Here is a 22069-nt window from a genome sequence, read left to right on the forward strand (position 1 = left end):
ACTTGATTGATGAAAGCTCCGTAAAATGGTGGACAAAGTGAGCACAAAACGCGGCGGAACTCCAGTTGATACGGGCGGATGTGGCAAACCGGCGGAAGGAAGGAGATGACTGTTATACGCTATCTTCCGAGGACTTCACCGCCATACGGGACGAGCTGGCCGACGACTTCCAAGTCCTAGCAGATGAACAGCTGGCGCAGGTCAGACAGCTCGTAGCTCAGCTGGACGATGATAGGCTGGACGCTCAAATCCAGTTTGAAAGCTACGAGCGGTCCCGGGTACGGGAAGAAAAAGGGCAGGAAGCGACAACGGTTAACCTTAGTGATGAGGAACCGTCGTCGGCTGAGGGCTAGCCGGGAACCAGTCAACCGGAGACCGCCACGACGCAGGGAGCAACGACGGAGACGCCGGTGTCAGAGCCACAAACGGAGGAGCAGCCGCAGCAACCACCAACGGACCCGCCGCAGCAGACAGCAACAGAGCAGCAACAACAACAACAACAACAACCACTTCCAAATGAACCATTGGAGCCTCTCGAACAGAGCATTCTGGACATTTTGGACGAAGAATAGCAAGGGTCGTTTGTGGATTCGACGTACAAGGTATTGTTCCACGGGCGTGCCATGTGTTACCGGCCGGCAAAGGAGTCCAGAGTGGGAAACGGAGAGCTAATTAAGTAGTAGGAATGTGGTTGTAATTAAGCTATGAGTGTGGACGAACGGACTGGAATCGGTATGCCGTTCCGGATCCGGACCGATCCCGAACAGGTGCGGATGGCACCGTTTTGTAATACAGACCGGAAACCTATTTAAAGGCCCGGATACAATGTAATAGTTAGCGGTTAATTAATGAAAGCTTAAGCGTTGTTATATCTATGTCAATTGTCATTCTATCTTAATTGTATATCTTACGCATGTTATGAAGACGATCCTAATAAGTAACTTAACTAAGTCGGCCCAAATTCTACTTACAAGAGAGATCCATTTAAACATTGAAACACACATTTTGCAAAAAGTTTGTATCCTCTTGTATAAGACAAGTCATCTATGTGTTTAAATTGTGTTGGCTACAATTTTGCAATTCCATGGTGTGTAGATATAAAGATAAGACATATGGTACTTCTCAATCCCTCTCTTAAATGAAGGTAGAATAATAAACACCTCTTCACCTTTTGGAGGTATATTATTACTCTTAGTTACCAAAAATCAAGAGGTGATAAATTGTAGGGCCTCCATGTTCGATGGTTTATCACGCCTTCAAACTAAAATATCATTTATTACTTAATTCTTTCTTTCTCTTGGCTCTATTCCATACATGTATGATAGTTATTATCACATGAACATAAGATTGTTACTGATATTTCATCGCAAGTTAATGTAGAAAGCCATCTACAACAAACCGTTTAGCACAATTATATTTGGATTTGTGTATGTAGTGGTTCATCCCCAATCAACCTATGTAGATTATAAATAGCTAGTAACTACATAGACTCTCTCAATATTGTGAAAGAGTAGAAAGTTGTCCCAATATTCTTTAACATTATAATAGAATGATTGATACATAAAACGAAATCTACAATTTTGTATCGCACGAAATGAACTATTACCATAAGAAATGCAATATGCATAAATAACTAAAGATGGTAGGAAAGTATAGACATCGTATTAGGTTATTTAAAGCTGTTGGAGAAGACTTATATTATAGTGTTGGAAGTTGGAACACACTTTTCTCGATCATTGTTCTTGTCGAAAAGCTCCTCTTGTGATGTTGCTTCATCAATGCAATTAATTTTCTCTCTGTCTCTCTCTAGTGAGGTATCCCTATTAATTTCCATATAAAAACTCAACTGTATTAGTATGTAACTTATAATAAGACTTACGGAACAAATAAAACATAAAAAGTGGAGTATTTACTTTGTTGGTTCCAAGTGTATTAGTATGTAACTTATAATAGGACTTACGGAACAAATAAAACATAAAAAGTGGAGTATTTACTTTGTTGGTTCCATGTATAGTGTCAAAGATCGTGAGGCCATGTGAGAAGTTACTAGCACACTTTGCACCAATTCGGTGGTGATAATCATGATATTTTGATCCTCCATAGAAGGGAATTAACTTTGTAGGAGTCCAACGTAAGTCATATCTATAAAATGGACGATTCTAATGTTTCTATTAATAATATCAACCCATTAAATATACTACATATGTTGACATTTTGTTTTACCCGCTATGGATTTCAAAAGCATGAAGATGACTAATTGCTATCCAAATCCAAAAAGTTATGATGTGAGGTGGAACAATGAAAACTCCAACTAAAGTTGGAACAAACCCCAAGAATACTTCTAATGGATGTGCATAGATGGACGTAAAGCTTTTAGGGGAGGAGTACTCATGGTGCACATGATGAAATAGCTTGTAGGCCCAATCGGTATGATACCATCGATGAAACCAATATGTAATGTAGTCTTGTATGAGAAAGTAGACAAGGTTTTGGGCAATGATTTCACCAAGGGATGGTAGAGAGAGGTCCATACGAATCCCAATGAGCTGTAAATGATTTCACCAAGTAGACAAGTAGACAAGGTTTTGGGCAATGATTTGACCAAGGGATGGTAGAGAGAGGTCCATACGAATCCTACTTGATTTAGACTTTAATAATGCCCTCGGAATACAACTCAATTTCCTCTAGACTTGAGAAATTCTTCTTCCATGTCATATCAATGTGACATCAAGACAATGATTAACACAAGTTTCATCCTCACATACAAGGCCTTCACACATACCCTTACCTCGATCTTCATCAAACATGCCATAGTTCAATGGTACAATCAATCACCCCACGCCTTAAAAACTATTGATCAAGTGCAAGAAGTCTTATTACGCTTTCTAAACATACAACATCTCAACAAGAAAAAAATCAATGCTCCCCACCCCCAAACCTACCACGCCCACCCCCTCTATTGTCTTGGCCCACCCTTCTAGCCCACCATCACCTCACCCACCCCCTCCACCAACCTGAATAGTCGAGCCCCCACCACCGCTCATCCCATTAAGTTGACCTTCAACCTCAAAGGATTCAAGCTCATAACCATGCACTCATCCCATAACCACAAATACCACATGGAAAAAGAGGCAAGAGCGAAAATCGAAGAAAGGGGATCCGATATTGAACTTAGGTGTGAAAAGGCTAATGGTAGTGTAAGACTAACATTTTACTTTCTTCAAGAATTTTCCGAGAAGAACTAAGCTGGACGTTATGCTATCCCTCTATCTCTCTCTTCCCCTTTGAGCCATTGGAGTAGCTTACATAGCAAAAAACTCTACTCTCAAACTTGCCTACTTAAATATTTAGGCGTGTTGCGTTAAGTATAATGTAATTTTCTTACTTTGATTGAAATGTATGATGAACTTTTCTATGATTTTCATGTTCCATTAATGAAATGTATGGATTTCATAGTAAAGTCTTTGGAATATATGTCTCGATTAGATTAAAGTAGAGAGTAGTTAATATTTGAGCTTTGAAGATTGACATTAACACAAGAGGGCTTATGAACAATTCACACACTTCCTACTCTTGTCACCTACAAAAGAGTAAATGTTGATCCAACCTTGAAAGAACGATTTGAGTGTGGAGATATAAGTCCACTAGGTGGTGGTAAGTGTGTTGGGAAGAAGGTTGCACACACACACAACTACACCTCTTAGGCAACTTATATAGGTTACTTGGTTTATCATTATCACAATTCACATCAACCATCATTGACTAATTAGTGGTTCCCAACTTCCTATCATCTACAACTAACCCTATGGTTTAATTAAGTGTTTCGACTTTATCTATTATTTTACATTCTGACCTTTAGGCCATTTTGTATTCGTGGAATGGTCAAATACTAATTATTTACCTTGGACCCTGTGATAGTGACTTGTGAGATAAGTCTCATCTCAATAACTAGAATCTAGGCATTCCACTTTGAAAAATCGAGCTTGATATAGTTATTATAGAAGCGACATGGTTGAATGATTTATTAACCACAAGGATTACATAGTCCAATACAAGTCAAATGTGATAAGTAGAATCATACTGTGTATTTGGTTTTTTGAACAATATCAATAACATGTAGAAAAAAGATATTACTATTTATCCAATCATCCATGAATTGTAAAGTAATTTACCCTCACACTCTATTATAAGGGGCCTTCATTTGCACATATGTTTGACCCCTTAGCTTTGTACTTCAACATAAGTACATAATGTAATGCACAATCATGACTTCTCGTGATACTTTGATTATGCATATATTATTTAAATTACATTTACATGAACATAATGAAACTGCATTTTTATTCTGTAACATTAATTATGCAGGTTACAATTTCATATTAAAGAATTCACTTATCACTCATAAAGTGTAGACATGATGGCCTATACATTGCTCTTTATGATTGGCTGATTTAATCAAAGTGTGGCATCTCGTTCATGATGGGAAAGAAGAGAAATATGACATTGATTCTTATTTTCTATTAAAACCTCCCACACTTACTATGGTGAAGGTTACAAGGCATTGGCAGGTAATTTTAATTGGTTGAGAAAAATGTTGTCCGTGAACCTTGCAAAGGTATATCAATTACCTAGAAAACAATCTCAAATGTTGTCTTTATCACGTTGCAAAAAGGCTGTCTTAGAATCTTCATATATTTATGTATAGAGCCTTGGAGATGCTTTTTCAAGCGAGAAATATGTGTTGTATTACAACTTGCAACTTATGAATGGTCTAGAAAACCTTGTATAATGACATGCAACTTGTGAATGCTCCAAAAAACCTGGTATAATGAAATCCAATTTGTTTAGAAGGCCATGCGTTACAAGGGGTTTATAGGTCATTTTGGCCTTTTAAAAGACCTAAAGATATCTTTTTTCTTTCTTTAAAGATTCTCTACTCTTTTGGGGAAGAAAGAGTTGTATTCCGAGAATTATCAATTCACATTTTCAAAACCCTTACAAACAAGTCAATTTTTGAAGAATATCTTATTTATCTTCTATTCATACGACAAAAACCATAAAACCACAACTACTTTATTTTATAACGAATGAATTTCATGGTGTGAAATTTCATCACTGAACAAGAAACATTCTAGCTATGTACGAGATAAGAAAAAATTGATGTTGATTACACTCCACTTCAACAAAACAAAAGAAAACATGAACCACTAGCATGTTGCTTTTGCTTAAACACCTTTGGTCTCAATGTCAAACAAATTCGCCAACCCACTTGAATCATATGATGTCACTGTGAAATTTCATCACCGAACAAGAAACCATTCTAGCTATGTACGAGATAAGAAAAAATTGATGTTGATTACACTCCACTTCAACAGAACAAAAGAAAACATGAACCACTAGCAATGTTGCTTTTTCTTAAACACCTTTGGTCTCAATGTCAAACAAATTTGCCAACCCACTTCAATCATATGATGCCACCAAGATATGGGCTTATGGAGGCTTCGTACCTTTCTATCCTTTACACATTAATGATGAAAACTCTACTTACATGAGAGATATTTCATAACACTCCCAAAGATCAAATATGGCCCAAATTCTACTTACAAGAGAGATCCATTTAAAGATTGAAACACACATTTTGCAAAAAGTTTGTATCCTCTTGTATAAGACAAGTCATCTATGTGTTTAAATTGTGTTGGCTACAATTTTGCAATTCCATGGTGTGTAGATATAAAGATAAGACATATGGCACTTCTCAATCCCTCTCTTAAATGAAGGTAGAATAATAAACACCTCTTCACCTTTTGGAGGTATATTATTACTCTTAGTTACCAAAAATCAAGAGGTGATAAATTGTAGGGCCTCCATGTTCGATGGTTTATCACGCCTTCAAACTAAAATATCATTTATTACTTAATTCTTTCTTTCTCTTGGCTCTATTCCATACATGTATGATAGTTATTATCACATGAACATAAGATTGTTACTGATATTTCATCGCAAGTTAATGTAGAAAGCCATCTACAACAAACCGTTTAGCACAATTATATTTGGATTTGTGTATGTAGTGGTTCATCCCCAATCAACCTATGTAGATTTTAAATAGCTAGTAACTACATAGACTCTCTCAATATTGTGAAAGAGTAGAAAGTTGTCCCAATATTCTTTAACATTATAATAGAATGATTGATACATAAAACGAAATCTACAATTTTGTATCGCACGAAATGAGCTATTACCATAAGAAATGCAATATGCATAAATAACTAAAGATGGTAGGAAAGTATAGACATCGTATTAGGTTATTTAAAGCTGTTGGAGAAGACTTATATTATAGTGTTGGAAGTTGGAACACACTTTTCTCGAGCATTGTTCTTGTCGAAAAGCTCCTCTTGTGATGTTGCTTCATCAATGCAATTAATTTTCTCTCTGTCTCTCTCTAGTGAGGTATCCCTATTAATTTCCATATAAAAACTCAACTGTATTAGTATGTAACTTATAATAAGACTTACGGAACAAATAAAACATAAAAAGTGGAGTATTTACTTTGTTGGTTCCAAGTGTATTAGTATGTAACTTATAATAGGACTTACGGAACAAATAAAACATAAAAAGTGGAGTATTTACTTTGTTGGTTCCATGTATAGTGTCAAAGATCGTGAGGCCATGTGAGAAGTTACTAGCACACTTTGCACCAATTCGGTGGTGATAATCATGATATTTTGATCCTCCATAGAAGGGAATTAACTTTGTAGGAGTCCAACGTAAGTCATATCTATAAAATGGACGATTCTAATGTTTCTATTAATAATATCAACCCATTAAATATACTACATATGTTGACATTTTGTTTTACCCGCTATGGATTTCAAAAGCGTGAAGATGACTAATTGCTATCCAAATCCAAAAAGTTATGATGTGAGGTGGAACGATGAAAACTCCAACTAAAGCTGGAACAAACCCCAAGAGTACTTCTAATGGATGTGCATAGATGGATGTAAAGCTTTCAGGGGAGGAGTACTCATGGTGCACATGATGAAATAGCTTGTAGGCCCAATCGGTATGATACCATCGATGAAACCAATATGTAATGTAGTCTTGTATGAGAAAGTAGACAAGGTTTTGGGCAATGATTTCACCAAGGGATGGTAGAGAGAGGTCCATACGAATCCCAATGAGCTGTATAGTTAACACGAAAATTTGCATAAGAAAGTAATATATGGTAATGAGATTAAAAACCAAATATCCAAGTACAAGTGTGGACCTTGAAGAGAGGGTAGGAATGGAGAAGGAGAGGGGTAATGAGGAGTCCATAGATGAGGATGAGGCTAAAGTAGATATAGAGAATGGAGGTGAGTGTAATGTGGGTGCGAGGTTGGATTTTGGAGGGTGAGAAGAAGGAAGGGAAGAGTCGAGGAAGGAGGAAATTGGAAAAACCAACCACATGCATAACCGCGAACAGGACAATGATCGTGAAAGAGTAGAGGGTGGCATCGGAGAGGGAGACAGTATGTGTGTACCATAAGTGTTCCATTGTTGAAAGAGGTCTCCCACTTAGTGCTCCCTCAACAACTTCCATGCTCCCATAAGGCATTACCATCTCTGTGGTCTTCTTCTTCCTATTCCCCTTTGTTTCTCCTTATACCTCCTTTTATAAAGTGTATGAGTTGATAGTCTCACTTACTTATTGGACTCCAATTCAATTCTATTCCCCTCCCCCTTCTCTATCTCTCTCTAACCTTAGTGTGCATTCAATTCTACTCAGCTCATGAGTAGTGTTTGTATTAATTGCTCATGAGTTCCTCCGAAATCTCCTATACTCTCGACACCCGAGGTAGAGGTATAGTATATTTTTACAAGCTAAAAATGTAAACCTTCTAAAAACAATTTTGTTATATAAAGTGGTTGCTCCTCTACATGAAACTAGATTTACATAAAGTAAATATGCATGCATATAAGTACATAAAAGCAAGTCCACAATATAATTTGGTCCACGAAAATCTTGAATATCAAGCAATTTGGTTATTGGCGAACAAACAACATTCTCTCGAGGAGTGCATCATCATGTCTTTCTCTCTCGTCTTTAAGAATGAGGTTCATTGTGCATTTAATATGTGTTATAAATACATAGCTCCTTCAAAAAGTGATAATTGATTAAAATCGTCATAGATATTAGAAAATAGGAAAATAAAAATTCATGTTTTTTGCTTACAACACCACTTATTAATAATGCCCTTAGGAAATCGAAACACCCTCTACTATCTCTAGTGTGGTATGATTAATGGAGCTCATAAAAAATACATTATAATAACATAAGGATATGTTTTTAACTAAACGTAGTTCAAGATTTTGTATCGGGAGTAGTTTCGTCACGTAGCATGTCTCATCTAAATAAAAATGTTTCATTAAAATTTGGTATAGCTTTACTAGTTGGAACTAGTTTGGGTATGAGAATGAGCTAGGTGGCATAAGCTTATGCTTGTGAAATACAAGCAAAAGATAATGTAAAACTATAGAACCTTTTTAACTACAAAAAGGTTTAGTTTTTCATTGGTCCCGAGGAATCTTCATCCTTAGTATTGACTTGGACAGCCTTTGTATTTGCCTTTTAAATACATTGTTATGCAACATACACAACGAAAAGCTATCTTAATCCTAAAGCGTAGGTGTACACTACATATCTTTTGTCTTAAACCCATAAACAAGTATTGTGCAACTTAAAGAAAAGAGCAACGCAAACCGTAGATGGATCATAGCAACAGGAGAACAATAAACAAGAAGGATTATACCTTTATATTCCAATCAACAAACTTATTGTCATCATCACTAGGCAACATACATCCATTCCATATTTCTCAACATTCTTGAATATAGTCAATGTACATCAATGGCATGTGAGCTATGAAGATAGTGTGCAATTTCATCTTTTTCATAACCTTTGCTAATTGATGTAAATGTTAGAGCATCGGGTTGTTTCTAAAACCACCTATACATGTACATGCCTAAAATGTTAGGCAACACTCTCTCTTGAGTATGACAAGAGAGTCACAAATAATTTTCAAAGATAATATCGTTGCAAAATCACATTCCAATTGTGAGAATGTTTGTTATTGTAGATTAAATAGAAAAACAAGAGTACTTTCTTTTCATTTTATTATTGTAAATTTGTCTCTAATTTAAGGTACTTGTTCTCGATGTTATTAAGTCTTCAATGTTGATAAGCTCTAAACCTTAATATGCATTCATTATGTCATGTTGGGTACGTGTGTTAGGAAAAAATATTATCTAGTCCAAAAATAGAAGTCGAAATAAATAAAATGATACATTAAGTGCTTGTGTAAGCAACTTTAAACATTCACACAAGTAATTACTCAAAATATTATGGAGTTATAACCATACTAAATTCGTGAAATTGAATAGATAAATATGGTGCGTGTTTGTCGTACTTTGTGCATCGAAACATTAATGTAGTGAATTGAATAAGTTTGGTATTGTGTATATTACTAAGATTTCTTCATAACTTAGTTTGCCCAAAACCATGTACACAAGTTGAGGTCATCCATAGTGGTCCCCGATTTTGTTTGAGATTTTGTATATTGCCTTTACATAATTTTAATTCGAGATTGATGCAGACTTACCACCAACGTGAAGGGTGATTGTATGTCATTCCTTGGTAATCATTCCATGGTTGTATTTTTTTTTTTCAAAACAAATTATCCTTCCATTAGTTATAAAGAAAGGTCATAACGGTTACATCATATAAAGTATTTTTCCCCAAGCCCGTCTTGTGTAGACAACGGTTGAGGAAACAAATCTATGTGCTCCAACATAGAGAAAACAGTCTAGCAATTACAATCTATTCCGTAGACACACTGCAAGGTATCCATATCCATAGGCAACAACGAAAGTAGCTCTATTCGGAAACAAACCCTCTCGGGTCATAGTTATGTGTCATGGTTGTATTTTGGGGATGTCATCTCATGTTGATAGCAAGGATTTATACCACTTTAAGTGTTCAACAAAAGAAGTAAACTTAGGATTATGCTCACAAAATGGTAGCAAAACTTTTACCTCTCATGATAGACTAGGTCAATGTCTAACCCATAACTATGTAGACTGCGACCAACCATATGATCATACGTGAATGGGTGCATTATGTGGATGTGATGTTTTCGTGTGGTTTTTGTTTGGGGTTGGCATGAGCATGATTGTTTTGAATTACATGCTCATAGCTTGCAAAAGTAAGGTGGACAAGGATTAAGCAATGTATAAACACAAGTAAAATATCTTATCATAAGTGGCCAAGAACTCATTCCCCACTTATGGTAGTATGACATCATAAAATCCAAACACAATATCCTCAAATATTTGGAAATTGAAGAACAATAAAATTCATACTAAGAATAGTTTTATCAACATGTTTTCCCACCAAATGAGTTGTGTAAATGAGTCCATGTATGATGTGACGAATAAGCGAACTAGCTATTGGCTTTCAAGTTGTCAAGAGTTTCTCATTAGAGAAAAGTGCTTGAGAAGATATTCGTCCTACGGGAAACCTTAGTAAGAGAAAGGAGCATCATCAAGGGTAATGCTAATTGTCTCCCTAACAAGGCTTGAATGTGCAACAATCTGGCAACTTTGGGATCATTATAACCATTTTGATAGGCACCAAAGTCAACTCGCAATGAGTCAGGTGTCCATCATGTAATCTTGTTCCTCTTAGTTAAATTCAACCAACTAGACAAAAATGTATGATTACTTTGATCACCAACTAGACAAGCTAGAAGAAAATTTGTGATTTGATAAAAGCAAGTTTGGCTTAAACTTTAGAGTTTGACAAAAGGGCGAGACCACAAGATCATGGAATTTGTAGAATTGGCGGAAGAATTCTACAAGAAGGTAAACATATTGCGTGGGGGATGTGGAAACATTACACAAAGCCTCAATGAACTTGGAATGCTAAGAGAATGTACAACTAGTAATGTGCCAAGGTGTAGTTTACAAATGGATTCATTTTGAATATTATTAACATTAAAACTTACATTGATATTGTTTAAATTATATTTGATGTTGTCTCACTTGTGATATGTTGATCAATAATATGGGACACTAATTACTAGAGCCAAGTCCAGTTTATTCGTTGCTAACTCTCAAATAGATGGGTATATGTATTGGCTCTTTGATGGGATGTGAGATAGGTGACCTTTTTTACTTTGTGTACATTTATATTGTTTGTGACATGTATTAGGTTTAACTTGTGGTTGTAGCTAGGACATAAAAATGGTATTAGAATGTGACTCCAAGGTTGGTGATCTACACTTGATAAATGAGAATGAGTCTTGGAGTCTTATCTATAAGGCGGGGAGATTTGATTGAGAGTGTGTTCACATGTTGCCAATGTCCATTCCATGTGGTATCATGTTTGGTTCTAAGATGCCTCTTCATTTCTTTGAGTTTCACTTATGTAAAGGTACAACAATTTGTGTGCGCAGGAAGTAGACATGTGAAAACATGAAAATTAGGAACATCCTTTAGCTAAAAGAGGATTCACCTCCCCAAAAATGGATAGGAACATGTGGCAAACATGGAATGCATTCATCGATTTTTTTTATCGTGATTATGTATATGCGCAACCAATGATATGACAAAATTACCAACTAGAACTATGTCACATTCATAAGTTAACATTTTGTCCTTGATAAATTATAAGTAGTCAAAGGACAAAATAAATTAGTAAGAAAATAGATATCTTAGAAGGAATAGATATTTTCCCTTAAGAGAGGGCATTCCCATGGATATGGCCCATGGGAACTGTGGACAAAACCACTTAAAGTTTCAATACGTTCACTATAATTAATGAAGTTATGCCATTCTAAATTGTTTTCTTTTCTTTTATTGAGCATCATAGCCCACATATATGTACACATGGATATGTAAACATAAACATTACCAAGAACATTGAGAATATGCTCCAGTCTAAGTCGGATATTAATTTGACATTCAAGGACATCCAACTCCTCTCACACAAATGAAAACATGATAATTGATCATTCATAGCTAGAATGTTCTAGCATTCTCCATAAGCAACATCAACATATTTTGATAAATGCCACAAAATGCTCATTTTGTGTTAGAGATAGCTATCTATATCTATGCAATGACTCAAGTTGGAAAAACAGTATCCTTTGCACTTTGGATGTGAAAAAAAGGTCAAATGTTGAAAGCCACAACGTCAACTCACATCCTACGTAATGATTATTGTTCTTATAAAATGTTTATACCCACAAATGTCCAATGAACACAATTTGAACATCATAATTGATTGAAACTATAAATACCAACATGCCTTGACATTAAAGAAACTATAAAATGTTTTAGTTAGAAATTCATATATTGTTGTTTATAAAGATGTTTTGTGGGTTTTGGGTTTAAGTACAAGGAACAAGAGGATGATTCCCACAAGTTTTTAGAGAGATAAATAGCCCCCTGTCAGTCAGATTGATCGAGTGCAAATAGAATAGCAATAAGGGAAAATCAATTCGGGTTACATATGAAGAGAATTACTATCATCGAGTAAGAGAGATGCCCATTCTTGTTTTGAGTTATTTACAAATTGACTACATTTTTTATTGCCTATGGGTATATAATCGAGGAGCAACTAAGCACCCTTGTGTTTCATTTACTTGGAGGGGTTGACTAACAATAGAAAGTTAGGGATAAAGCTAGCGATAATATCCAAATATTTTTTAATGTGACAATCAAAACCTGTAGTATATCCTCTTTGTGCTTGGCCTTCATGGTCGAGGAAGACATGCAATGAGCTTTTGTGTGGAGAATGTGCTTCTTTTAATAGTAAGAGGGGGAGGGGGGGGGGGGGGGGGGGGGTGTATATAAGAATGGTTGTGTGGGAGAATTGTGCATGACATGGTGGAAGGAATAAGAGAGAGTTTTGTGATTGACGTAGAGGGAGGAAAATTCTAGACAATGGTATGTCATTATGGATCATTTGGAGGTCTAAGCGATGTTTCACATAGCTTAAGGTGCCATCATCTAGGGAAGTGAAGTGGTATGTTCTTAGACATACACTTCTATATGTCTCATGAGGGGGGGTACATAAGCATGGTTGTGTGAGAGAATTGTGCATAAGAATGGTGAAGGTAGTCAATGAACCATTTATGTTATGTTTGACAATACTGGAAGAGACCCATGCATGTTCATATATACATGTTAACACCAACATGCTAAACATATTCTTTCTTTTATTACTAATGAATTCTTAATCTTTACCAATAAATATTTCTCTTGTGACTTCCTAATACCTTACTCAGGGTAGGCTTGTGAACCTTAGGTTCACTTTGTTTTGTTTAAAGTGATTCAATTAAAATGCGGCAAGTTTCAAGGTGACATTGCATGACATTTGATATGTGGACAGAGATAAGAAGTATATTAATACCTCTTAGGCACACCCACACCCACACCTACCCACCCACCCACCAAGGACATTACAAGACAAATATATGATGGATACATTGAGTAATAAGTGTATCTATGCATAGTCTTTCTTAATGATGACGTTTCTTTATAAACAACTATACTTAGGCCATGTTTTCTCTTATGAAAGGACTGATGTGGAGGAAAATGGTTGGACTTAAAAAAGAAGGCTAAAACAAAACATGTAAATCAATGAACTAGTACTCAATTATAGTTTGAAGTAGACATTCAACTATAAACACACTTTGTTCATTTAGTAGCACAAATGCGTTGGGGGTGTACGCCCTCTAGCCAATGGTAGACAATGAATACATATGTTCGGTATTTAATTTTAGCATTTACTATCACCACAAATGTGTTGATGTATGCATAAACCCAAAGGTTGAATCATAATATATGGTACTTTTGATTGACATTCAGTTCGTGGTAGTTTGTGCAATCACATGTTTTGTGTGAACATGTAAGAGAGTAACCATGATCATGAGGTTTCAATCATAATAAATACAAAGATACAGGGGAGAGTCGAGAGTCGAGAGTATAGAGTTGACTAAATGTTATATGCATTATGGGGAAGAAATCTCCTAATTATAGACAAGAACAAGAAAACAAACAAAAACACAAGAAGATGATATTGCATTGGAAGCATTGAAGAGGCGGAGTCATCAATTGGTGGGCAATCTCTTTTGACCATCAAAAGCTTTTGGTTCCCAAGGACAACCTTTGTTCATGATGCCACTCTCTAATCGTTCCCTTTAGTCATACTCTTCACATCTATGTGCGAGACTAGCCTCTCCACACTTGTCATTCCTCGCCATCTCCCTTGTTTTTACTTCTCCTTCAAGCTCCAACCTCTCACCCACAATTGTCTCGCCTCCATCCTCAATGTCTATGTTGGCATCCTCTTGTAAATGTTCTCCTCATCGCCAATCTCTTGTTCCTTTCCTACTTTCTCCTCAAGATGCACACTTCAGTTAATACAAACATTGTGTTTGCCTTATCAAAGTCTTAATTACAACATGTTGTAATTTAGGCTAATTTAAGTGTGTGTATTATCCAAAGTTCTTATAACAAAGTGTTTGAAATTTTTGAAATATAACTATTTCCCTTCTCATCCGTTGGGGAGATCTTTACCCAAGTTTTAGAGTACTTCCATATAGAGGACTACATCTTCTATTGGTTTCATCGTATGGATATATCCATCATGTGCGCCATAGCTTTACATCCATCTATGCACATCCATGGCGGATCCTTTTTGGCACTTCTCCTAGGTTTTATTGCACGAGTTCTCATCCGCTCACACATCATAACTTTTTGGATTTGGGCAATATGCATTCAATTCCATGGATTCATAATCCATATAGGGTATGTATAACATGTTATGTTCTATGCATCAATTAAATGAACTACAGTATATGCTACCAAATTTTTTGTCAATATCATCATAATATATTTAATTGTAATTACCGTAAAATATAGACAATGCATATGACTTAGGTTGGATCCTTACAAAGACGACATGCTTTTATGGAGGTTCAAGACATAATGATTATCACCACCAATATAATGCAAAGTACCCAAGCAACTTTGCACAATTCTTTTAGATTTTCGACACCATAAATGGGAGTAACAAAGTAATACAATTACCTTGATGTTCAAGATCTTTAACAATTTATTTTGCGGTAATATGCATGCAAGTATGTATATATTAACATTCTTTAGTTTTTAGTTTGGAAGTTTTTTAGGGATACCTTTATAGAGAGAAGGATGAGAGAGAGACAATGAATGTTTGCCCAAGGATGTAGCTAACTTTGTAAGGTTGTCTCCATTTAGCTCACTTGGTAAGGAGACAATGGGGTCATGGGTTCAATCCCTACATTCTATAGTGGAATCTAGTAAATTTAGAAATATCTATGGAGTAATAGAGAGGTGAGAAATTGGGTTTGGAACCCAAGACATAGTGTTAGTGTAATGACTTACAACTATGGTAATTATGATAAAAAAAGAAAATGAATGTTTAAGTTATCGATTAAACTCAAAGGAACCCAAGACCTAGTGCTAGACTCTAGTAGTGGGGTGAGAAAATTGGGTTTCAAACCCAAGATATAGTGCTAGTAGTGTAACGACTTACAACTAGAGTAATTGGGTAATTATTATAAAAAAAAGAAAATGAATGTAGTCATAGATTAACCTCGAAGGAGAAATTGAACAAATACATTTTAAGTACTTCTATGCTCATTTAGTGTTTCATTGACAATGTACATTGAAGCATCTCATGTAAAAGTCATATTTTTCTTCCTTGAAAAATCACAATGCACAAATTTCCGCATAATCATGTTAGTTTCCATTAGCCATTTAAACCCAATTGATGGACATATAGAAAAACATAAATTATAAAAAAAACTAAATCAATGTATATATGTAGCAAAATGTGTTCTGAAGTTGTTAGTTAGATATTAATGTGTATAAATAGCAATGATGTTTCTGCCTCTGTTTTGACTAAAGCGATGTATTTAGCGAAATGTATTCTAAAGTCATTAGTTAGATATTAATACATATAAATAGTAATGATGTCTTTGCTCCGTTTCAATACTCTCTCTAGATATACACAGTGTTGCCTTTTGCCCGGCCGTTTTGAACGTTTTTGGCAAATTTAACCGTATATAAAAGTTAATTTTAAAATGAAACCGTCAATCTTGACGGGCATATGTTTTATGAAAACGTAAAAATGAAGGCTTAAAATTTCATAATACCGTCAAATTTTACTAAGACCAATACTATAGTAGTATAGTCCTAGGTAGTAGGAACAAATTGTTCAAGTTGCATTGGGAGTGTAGGAATTTGAAAGGCTCACATATGTCACTATGTGTGTAACAAAAAGGTAAAAAAACTAATAGAGTCTAAATTATGAATCTTTACTTCCCAATTCCCCGTTTCCCCATCTAAGACCTTCCTTTCCCTTTTCCCCCCTTTCCCCCCTTTTCCCCCATTTTCCCTGTTTGTTCGTTGCTCCCTCAGCCCTGCACCTTGCTGGAAGCTCGCAACTCAGTGCTCACTATCCCTACTCGAAGCTTGTTGCTCGTTGCCTGCTACTCATAGATTCAGCAACATCTCCTACAACAGTCCTGCTCACCCATCTAAGGTAGCTGTGTGTGTGTGTGTGTGTGTGTGTTTAAGATTAAAATAGACTAAACCATCCTCATTGAAGCAATAGGATCCTTAATGAATATATTTGCATGCTGCTCATATTTGCCTCACTTCCAGAAATAGATTGCAGAAAAAAGGATGTCTCTAATGTATCCTTACAGAGGATAAGCATACACATGAAGACTCCATTGATACCTTCAATTCCTACAAAATGAATTTCACACCATAAAGTGTAAAAAAAAAACTGAAACCTCAAAAACTATCCCAAGATAAAATGTCTTTAAGCAGCTTCCTGTATAGGGTACTCGAACACTACTTCTTTTCCAGTTAGCTTCTTATAAGCAACACCAAAAGTCTCTAACTTATACTCAATATTGTTCCTCTCCTTGGGGTCCAAATATACTCGCATTATACGTGAACCATCCAGACGGAAACGAACTCTTTTTCCCACAATCTCTACTGGATAGACTAAATCTTCAAGAATAGCCTCATGAACAGATGTTAATGTGCGGCTTCTAGGACGAGCAACAACTATTCCCTTCTTGGGAGGCCTCATAATGCGCCTTGTCGCAATGAAAATAACATCCTTGCCACTGAATTTCTTCTCAAGTTCACGGACAAGACGGTTGTGAATTTTCTTGAAAGATTTCCTCAGTCTGTATGGCACATGGATTATGACAGCCTTCCTGCTTCCATTGATATCTATTTGCTTTGCAGAATTGATGAATAGATCCCTTAGGTCACTTCTTAGCTCCTGGTTAGTGTTCTCGAGATCAAAGAGAGCCTGTGCAACAGACTCTTCAAAATCATCGGGCTCGAGGCCTTTCTCCTTATGGATCTTCTTCTTCTTCCACCTGCGTCGTCTCTCTCTCTCTCTCTCTCTCTCTCTCTGGTATGAACTTTAGATAATAGAGGATCTTCTTCTTCTTCTTCTTCTTCTTCTTCTTCTTCTTCTTCTTCTTCTTCTTCTTCTTCTTCTTCTTCTGCCTGCGTCCTCTCTCTCTCTCTCTCTGGTATGAACTTTAGATTAATAGAGACTAATGTTTATTGTCTCAATAAAAATCAATAAAAATCCGCAACTTTTAACAATGATCCATCTCGTCATATCAATAGTTATTTCCTATGGTTAGGAAATTACTACATATCCAACGTTGATGGCCAGAGCATTTTCCGACTCTATTAATGGCTAAATCATTCTTATATTTCCCTCTACGGAAATTTACAATGGCTTGCCTAATATCATTGTTGCTTTTGTTAACTACGAATGTTGCTCGTACTTGTCTCATGTTTTCTTCTTTTGATTGCACCTATGGTTCCTTGATGGTGTGGGATGATACACCTTCAAGCAATTTATTTTCCTTCAAGCAATTCGTTTTCCACCATCCGATCACTCACCACATTGTTTTGCTTTTCTTGAATTCTTTGTTCTCTCTTAGCTTCTTGGTTTGCTCTCTTGTCATGCCTTTTCTAGGCTTTCATTGGTTTTAGTTGTTGAGTTCTAGATGAAGTAGATATACCACCAAATTCTTTTACTAGTCCATCAAAACTAGTATTGCTCTCCTCTTTAAGGGCAAAAGTTTGGGAATTATATTCATGTAAAATCTCATTGCCCAACAGGTCATAACTAATATGTATGGGTTTAATGATGCTAGTGATTGTTTTGAACTGATGGTATGATCTTTTCTTTCATGACCCATTTCTTCTTATTCAGAATAATTATGGCTCCTAAAAGAAAAAACCAACGAACCATCAGTGGGATGTTTGCATGGAAACCACCCAACGATACCAATGACATAAATCTAAACAATGATTTAAATGAGGATATGGATATGTTTGGGATTGATTTAGAGAGTTTAACTCGAGAGAGTTGTTCCTCTAATATAACTAAAGAAAAGCCTAAGAGAAAATTCCGTGAAGCACGGAGAGATAAATTCCCATGGATAAGATGCATTGTGCAAGGAGACAAAACATTAATGAAATGTGCATGGTGTGAGAAATACGCTAGTCCTGGGCCTTGGGGTCTTGGTTCTGGATGCATTACTTTGCAACTTGATGCAATTTTGACCCATGTCAACTCAAGTGGTCATAAATTATGTGCATCAAAGTGGATATGTGATGTTGAAGGGAAAGCAATGTCCATCCCAAAGCATGTATCACAATTGGATGATATTAACAAAAATAAGGTCATAACAACAATGAAACTCATGTACTTTATTGCAAAAAAAGATTTGTCTATCGCTACATACCAAGAATTATGTGATTTGGCTGTGCTACTAGAGGTGCCTAATATGCCTAAGCAACATGATTATATATCTTATACTAGTAGATATGGGGGATATGAATTTTTGGTTGCCTTCGGGAAATATCTTCTAGAAATTCAAAGCTCAAACCTAATAAATTCCCCATACTACTCTTTGATGCTAGATGAAAGTACTGACAATGGATTAGAGTTGCATCTCATTATGTATGTTACATATTTGCAATGTGGTGGTTGTGGGCCTAAGCAAACTGAATATATGGGTTTGCTGAAAATTCCCAATGGTAAAGGTAGAACTATATATGAACATGTTAAGCATCTATTAGGCGATCGATGCCTCAACATGAACAAGTTGATCGGATTGGCAACTGATGGTGCATCATCAATGATTGGTAGTGAAATTGGAACAGTAACATTAATGAAAAATGATATCCCAAATTTGGTTGGTTTACATTGTATTGCTCATAGAGAAGCATTGGTTATTTCAGATGTATCTAAAGATATCCTTGAGCTCATTCTTGTAGAAAAAATTGCAAATAAGGTATATGCATGGGCTAACAATAGTACCAAAAGGACACATGAAATTTTAGAGCTCTTGGAACAAATGCAATTGGATGCTCATAGACCATTACAAATTCATAATATTCGTTGGTTGTCATGTGGTCAAGTCATGGAAAGACTAGTGAGTATAATGCCTGCAATACTTACTATTTGGAAGAAAGAGAACTTAAACGAGTGCTATAATAAAGCTTGTATCTATAGTGTGCAATTTTGCTTTTGTATGATGGCTGATGTGTTGCATTTGATGAATATCTTGAGCTTGAAACTTCAAAAAGAGAATTTGGATGTAACTTCAATTGGTGCAGAAATTGATATTACAATTTCTAATTTGCGGAGGTCTTTCTTGAGAAATGACACATTTGCGGATGGAACAATGTATTTATCCAAGTTCTTAAGATGTTCTAAAGTTAGGTTTTTGGAAATAGAGGATAAAGATGGCGTTACATATATACATGAACTATACTTCAAACAAATTCCTATGGATAAAGCAAGTCAAAATGATCCAAATCCCAATATTGCAAAATCTAAGGGAATGAGGCCATTTATAGATGGATCACTTGAAAGTTGTATTAAACTATCTCAAAATTATGTGCAAAATGTTATTGATGGACTAAATGCAAGATTCCCTGACTTAAGCCTCTTCAATGCAGCAAAATTATTCAGCCCATGCCATTATGCAGATGATGATGTGATTAGGGATAGTAAAGCAAAGACATGGTTGGGAATTTTGATTTCTCACTTACAGCCAAATGTTGATGTCAATGCATGTCCTCAAATTTCACATGATGCAAAGGCTTGTGAAATGGAACTCTATAGGTTTGTTGACACTTTACGTTTAAATTGTGAAGGCTATACTATGCATGAAGCTTGGCGTATGTTTTGCAAAATGAAGGATTGGCAAGATAGTTTCCCTCATTTGATGAAATTATGGCAAGCTACTTTGGTTATTCCTTCTAGCACAGTTTCGTGTGAGAGAGGGTTCTCTAAGCAAAATCTCATCAAAGAGATGAAAAGAAATCGATTGAATATAGAGCATTTAGATGATCTAATGCGAGTCTCATTGAATGGGCCACGCATTGAAGAAATACAATGGGATCGTGTACATGAAATTTGGAAAGATGCAAAGGATAGAAGGATATAATATATTGTTTCGTACAAATATTCGATGTATTTACTTTTTGAAGGGCATTTTTTTTGACAAACCGTCAATTTGACGGGCAAAAATTTTGGAATACTGTTCTCATGACAGGCAATGTTAGTCGTCAAAAGGCAACACTGGATATACATATGATTTCACATCCATCTAAAATGAAACCCTCTGAAAGTAAGAGTATTATTACCACCCCAAACCCTTGAGTGTTTCTTTATTTCCCCAAATGCCCCAAGTCAACCCGTTGAAAGCCCGTTTCCATATCTTATTGAAATAATTATATGGTCAATTCACAACTTCTCCTCAATTCTAATGTGCCTTTGGGCAATTATATGATCAATTTATCTCACGTCTAATATGACATTTCAAAGTTTTTCCCAATAGAATTGCTTTAACATGGAGAGGCTAAACTCCCCATGTCTAACATGAGATTTCAAAGTTTTTCCCGATAAAATTGCTTTAACATGGAGAGGCACTATTAAACTCTACAGACTACAAGATAAAGATGTATAGGTCATATTGGACCTTTTCATACAATAACATAATGTATCACTTTGTCTTTTCTGACACTCACACTCACATATACACTCACTCATAAAAGTCACTCTAACTCCCACTCGATAAAAAAATGGGAATATTGTAACACAAAGAGACATCAATAGAATATCAATTAAAATAACATGACCCATACTACATAGAATCTATAAAATGTTTTTTACACTATATTCATAAATAGGCACTGAAAGCAAAATTCCTAGGTAATCATTTCAACATAAATGTATCTTTGCCACTACAATGTTGAGATCGGCATTTCAAACAAAATAACTCCAAATTGTCAAAGAGTGAGGGAGAGGTGAGAGATGAAAGAGAATAAAAGAGAGTACAAAGAAAGAAACTTAAAGATGCATGCATACAAGAGTTCCAAAAAAAAAAGAAATACACACATTTATAAGGTAAGTTCTTATCAAATGAAGAAACACACACACACACACAACTAACAATAACAATCGGCAAGTGTTCAGTTCAATTCAGTTGAGAGTGTCAAAACTGAACCGGTTTGAAACCGAACCATTTAAAAATTTCGAAACTTGAACTGAACCGAACCACAAAACCGTTTAAACCAAAGCATTAAGAAAATTCCAAACTGTTAAACTATTAAACCATTCAAATTGTAGTTTTGTGGTTTGGTTTCGGTTTTCAACTTCGGTCAAAATTCAAAATTCAAAATTTTCATTATTTTAAAATTTAAAGATTTTCGTAAAATGTGAGAATTAGGCTTAAGAATGAAAACATTGGTTTAAAATAAATAAATAAAAATTAAAAACCATCAAACCGTTAAAACCGTGGTTTCTAGCCATTGAAACCAAATTGAACTGATTAAAAAACTTGAACTTGAACCAAACCAAACTAAACCGTTTAAACCATTAGCCGTGGTTTCACGGTTCAGACCAAACTGTTGCCGATTG

General features: G+C 35.6%; 3 protein-coding genes and 1 pseudogene across 3 annotated transcripts; 1 reads left to right on the forward strand and 3 right to left on the reverse strand.

Moving 5' to 3' along the window:
- Positions 1-1602: 1602 nt before the first annotated feature.
- LOC147860450 (methylsterol monooxygenase 1-3-like) lies at positions 1603-2546 on the reverse strand. The gene is made up of 3 exons (XM_087324783.1): positions 2224-2546; positions 1995-2142; positions 1603-1820 (listed from the first exon to the last, which is right to left on the reverse strand). The coding sequence occupies exons 1-3, from the start codon at positions 2529-2531 to the stop codon at positions 1785-1787; spliced, it is 492 nt and encodes a 163-aa protein (XP_087180909.1). The 5' UTR covers positions 2532-2546; the 3' UTR covers positions 1603-1784.
- A 3586-nt stretch (positions 2547-6132) lies between these two features.
- Positions 6133-7645, reverse strand: LOC147860451 (methylsterol monooxygenase 1-1-like). The gene is made up of 4 exons (XM_087324153.1): positions 7265-7645; positions 6857-7179; positions 6628-6775; positions 6133-6453 (listed from the first exon to the last, which is right to left on the reverse strand). Exons 1-4 carry the CDS (start codon positions 7598-7600, stop codon positions 6418-6420), a joined length of 843 nt encoding a protein of 280 aa, XP_087180279.1. The 5' UTR covers positions 7601-7645; the 3' UTR covers positions 6133-6417.
- A 9045-nt stretch (positions 7646-16690) lies between these two features.
- Positions 16691-17921, reverse strand: LOC147860452 (small ribosomal subunit protein eS7 pseudogene; annotated as a pseudogene).
- Positions 17922-18353: 432 nt separating this feature from the next.
- On the forward strand, positions 18354-20594 carry LOC147860453 (uncharacterized). The gene has a single exon (XM_087324107.1). The coding sequence runs from the start codon at positions 18354-18356 to the stop codon at positions 20592-20594; it is 2241 nt and encodes a 746-aa protein (XP_087180233.1).
- The last annotated feature ends 1475 nt before the right edge of the window (positions 20595-22069 follow it).

Source organism: Azolla caroliniana, unplaced genomic scaffold (genome assembly GCF_043228905.1).
Source record: "Azolla caroliniana isolate FFs.n. ecotype wild unplaced genomic scaffold, voAzoCaro1.0.p SCAF_9, whole genome shotgun sequence".
Lineage (NCBI taxonomy): Eukaryota > Viridiplantae > Streptophyta > Polypodiopsida > Salviniales > Salviniaceae > Azolla > Azolla caroliniana.

Excerpts from the sequence above, each read along its gene's own strand:
- LOC147860450 (XM_087324783.1), bottom strand. The coding sequence starts at position 2,531 with ATGGACCTCTCTCTACCATCCCTTGGTGAAATCATTGCCCAAAACCTT. Across the intron at positions 2,143-2,223 it reads GCTTTTGAAATCCATAGCGG|ATATGACTTACGTTGGACTC; the intron begins GTAAAACAAAAT and ends TCCATTTTATAG. Across the intron at positions 1,821-1,994 it reads CTATACATGGAACCAACAAA|GGATACCTCACTAGAGAGAG; the intron begins GTAAATACTCCA and ends GGAAATTAATAG.
- LOC147860451 (XM_087324153.1), bottom strand. The coding sequence starts at position 7,600 with ATGGTAATGCCTTATGGGAGCATGGAAGTTGTTGAGGGAGCACTAAGT. Across the intron at positions 7,180-7,264 it reads ATTCCTACCCTCTCTTCAAG|CTCATTGGGATTCGTATGGA; the intron begins GTCCACACTTGT and ends TTAACTATACAG. Across the intron at positions 6,454-6,627 it reads CTATACATGGAACCAACAAA|GGATACCTCACTAGAGAGAG; the intron begins GTAAATACTCCA and ends GGAAATTAATAG.
- LOC147860453 (XM_087324107.1), top strand. The coding sequence starts at position 18,354 with ATGGCTCCTAAAAGAAAAAACCAACGAACCATCAGTGGGATGTTTGCA.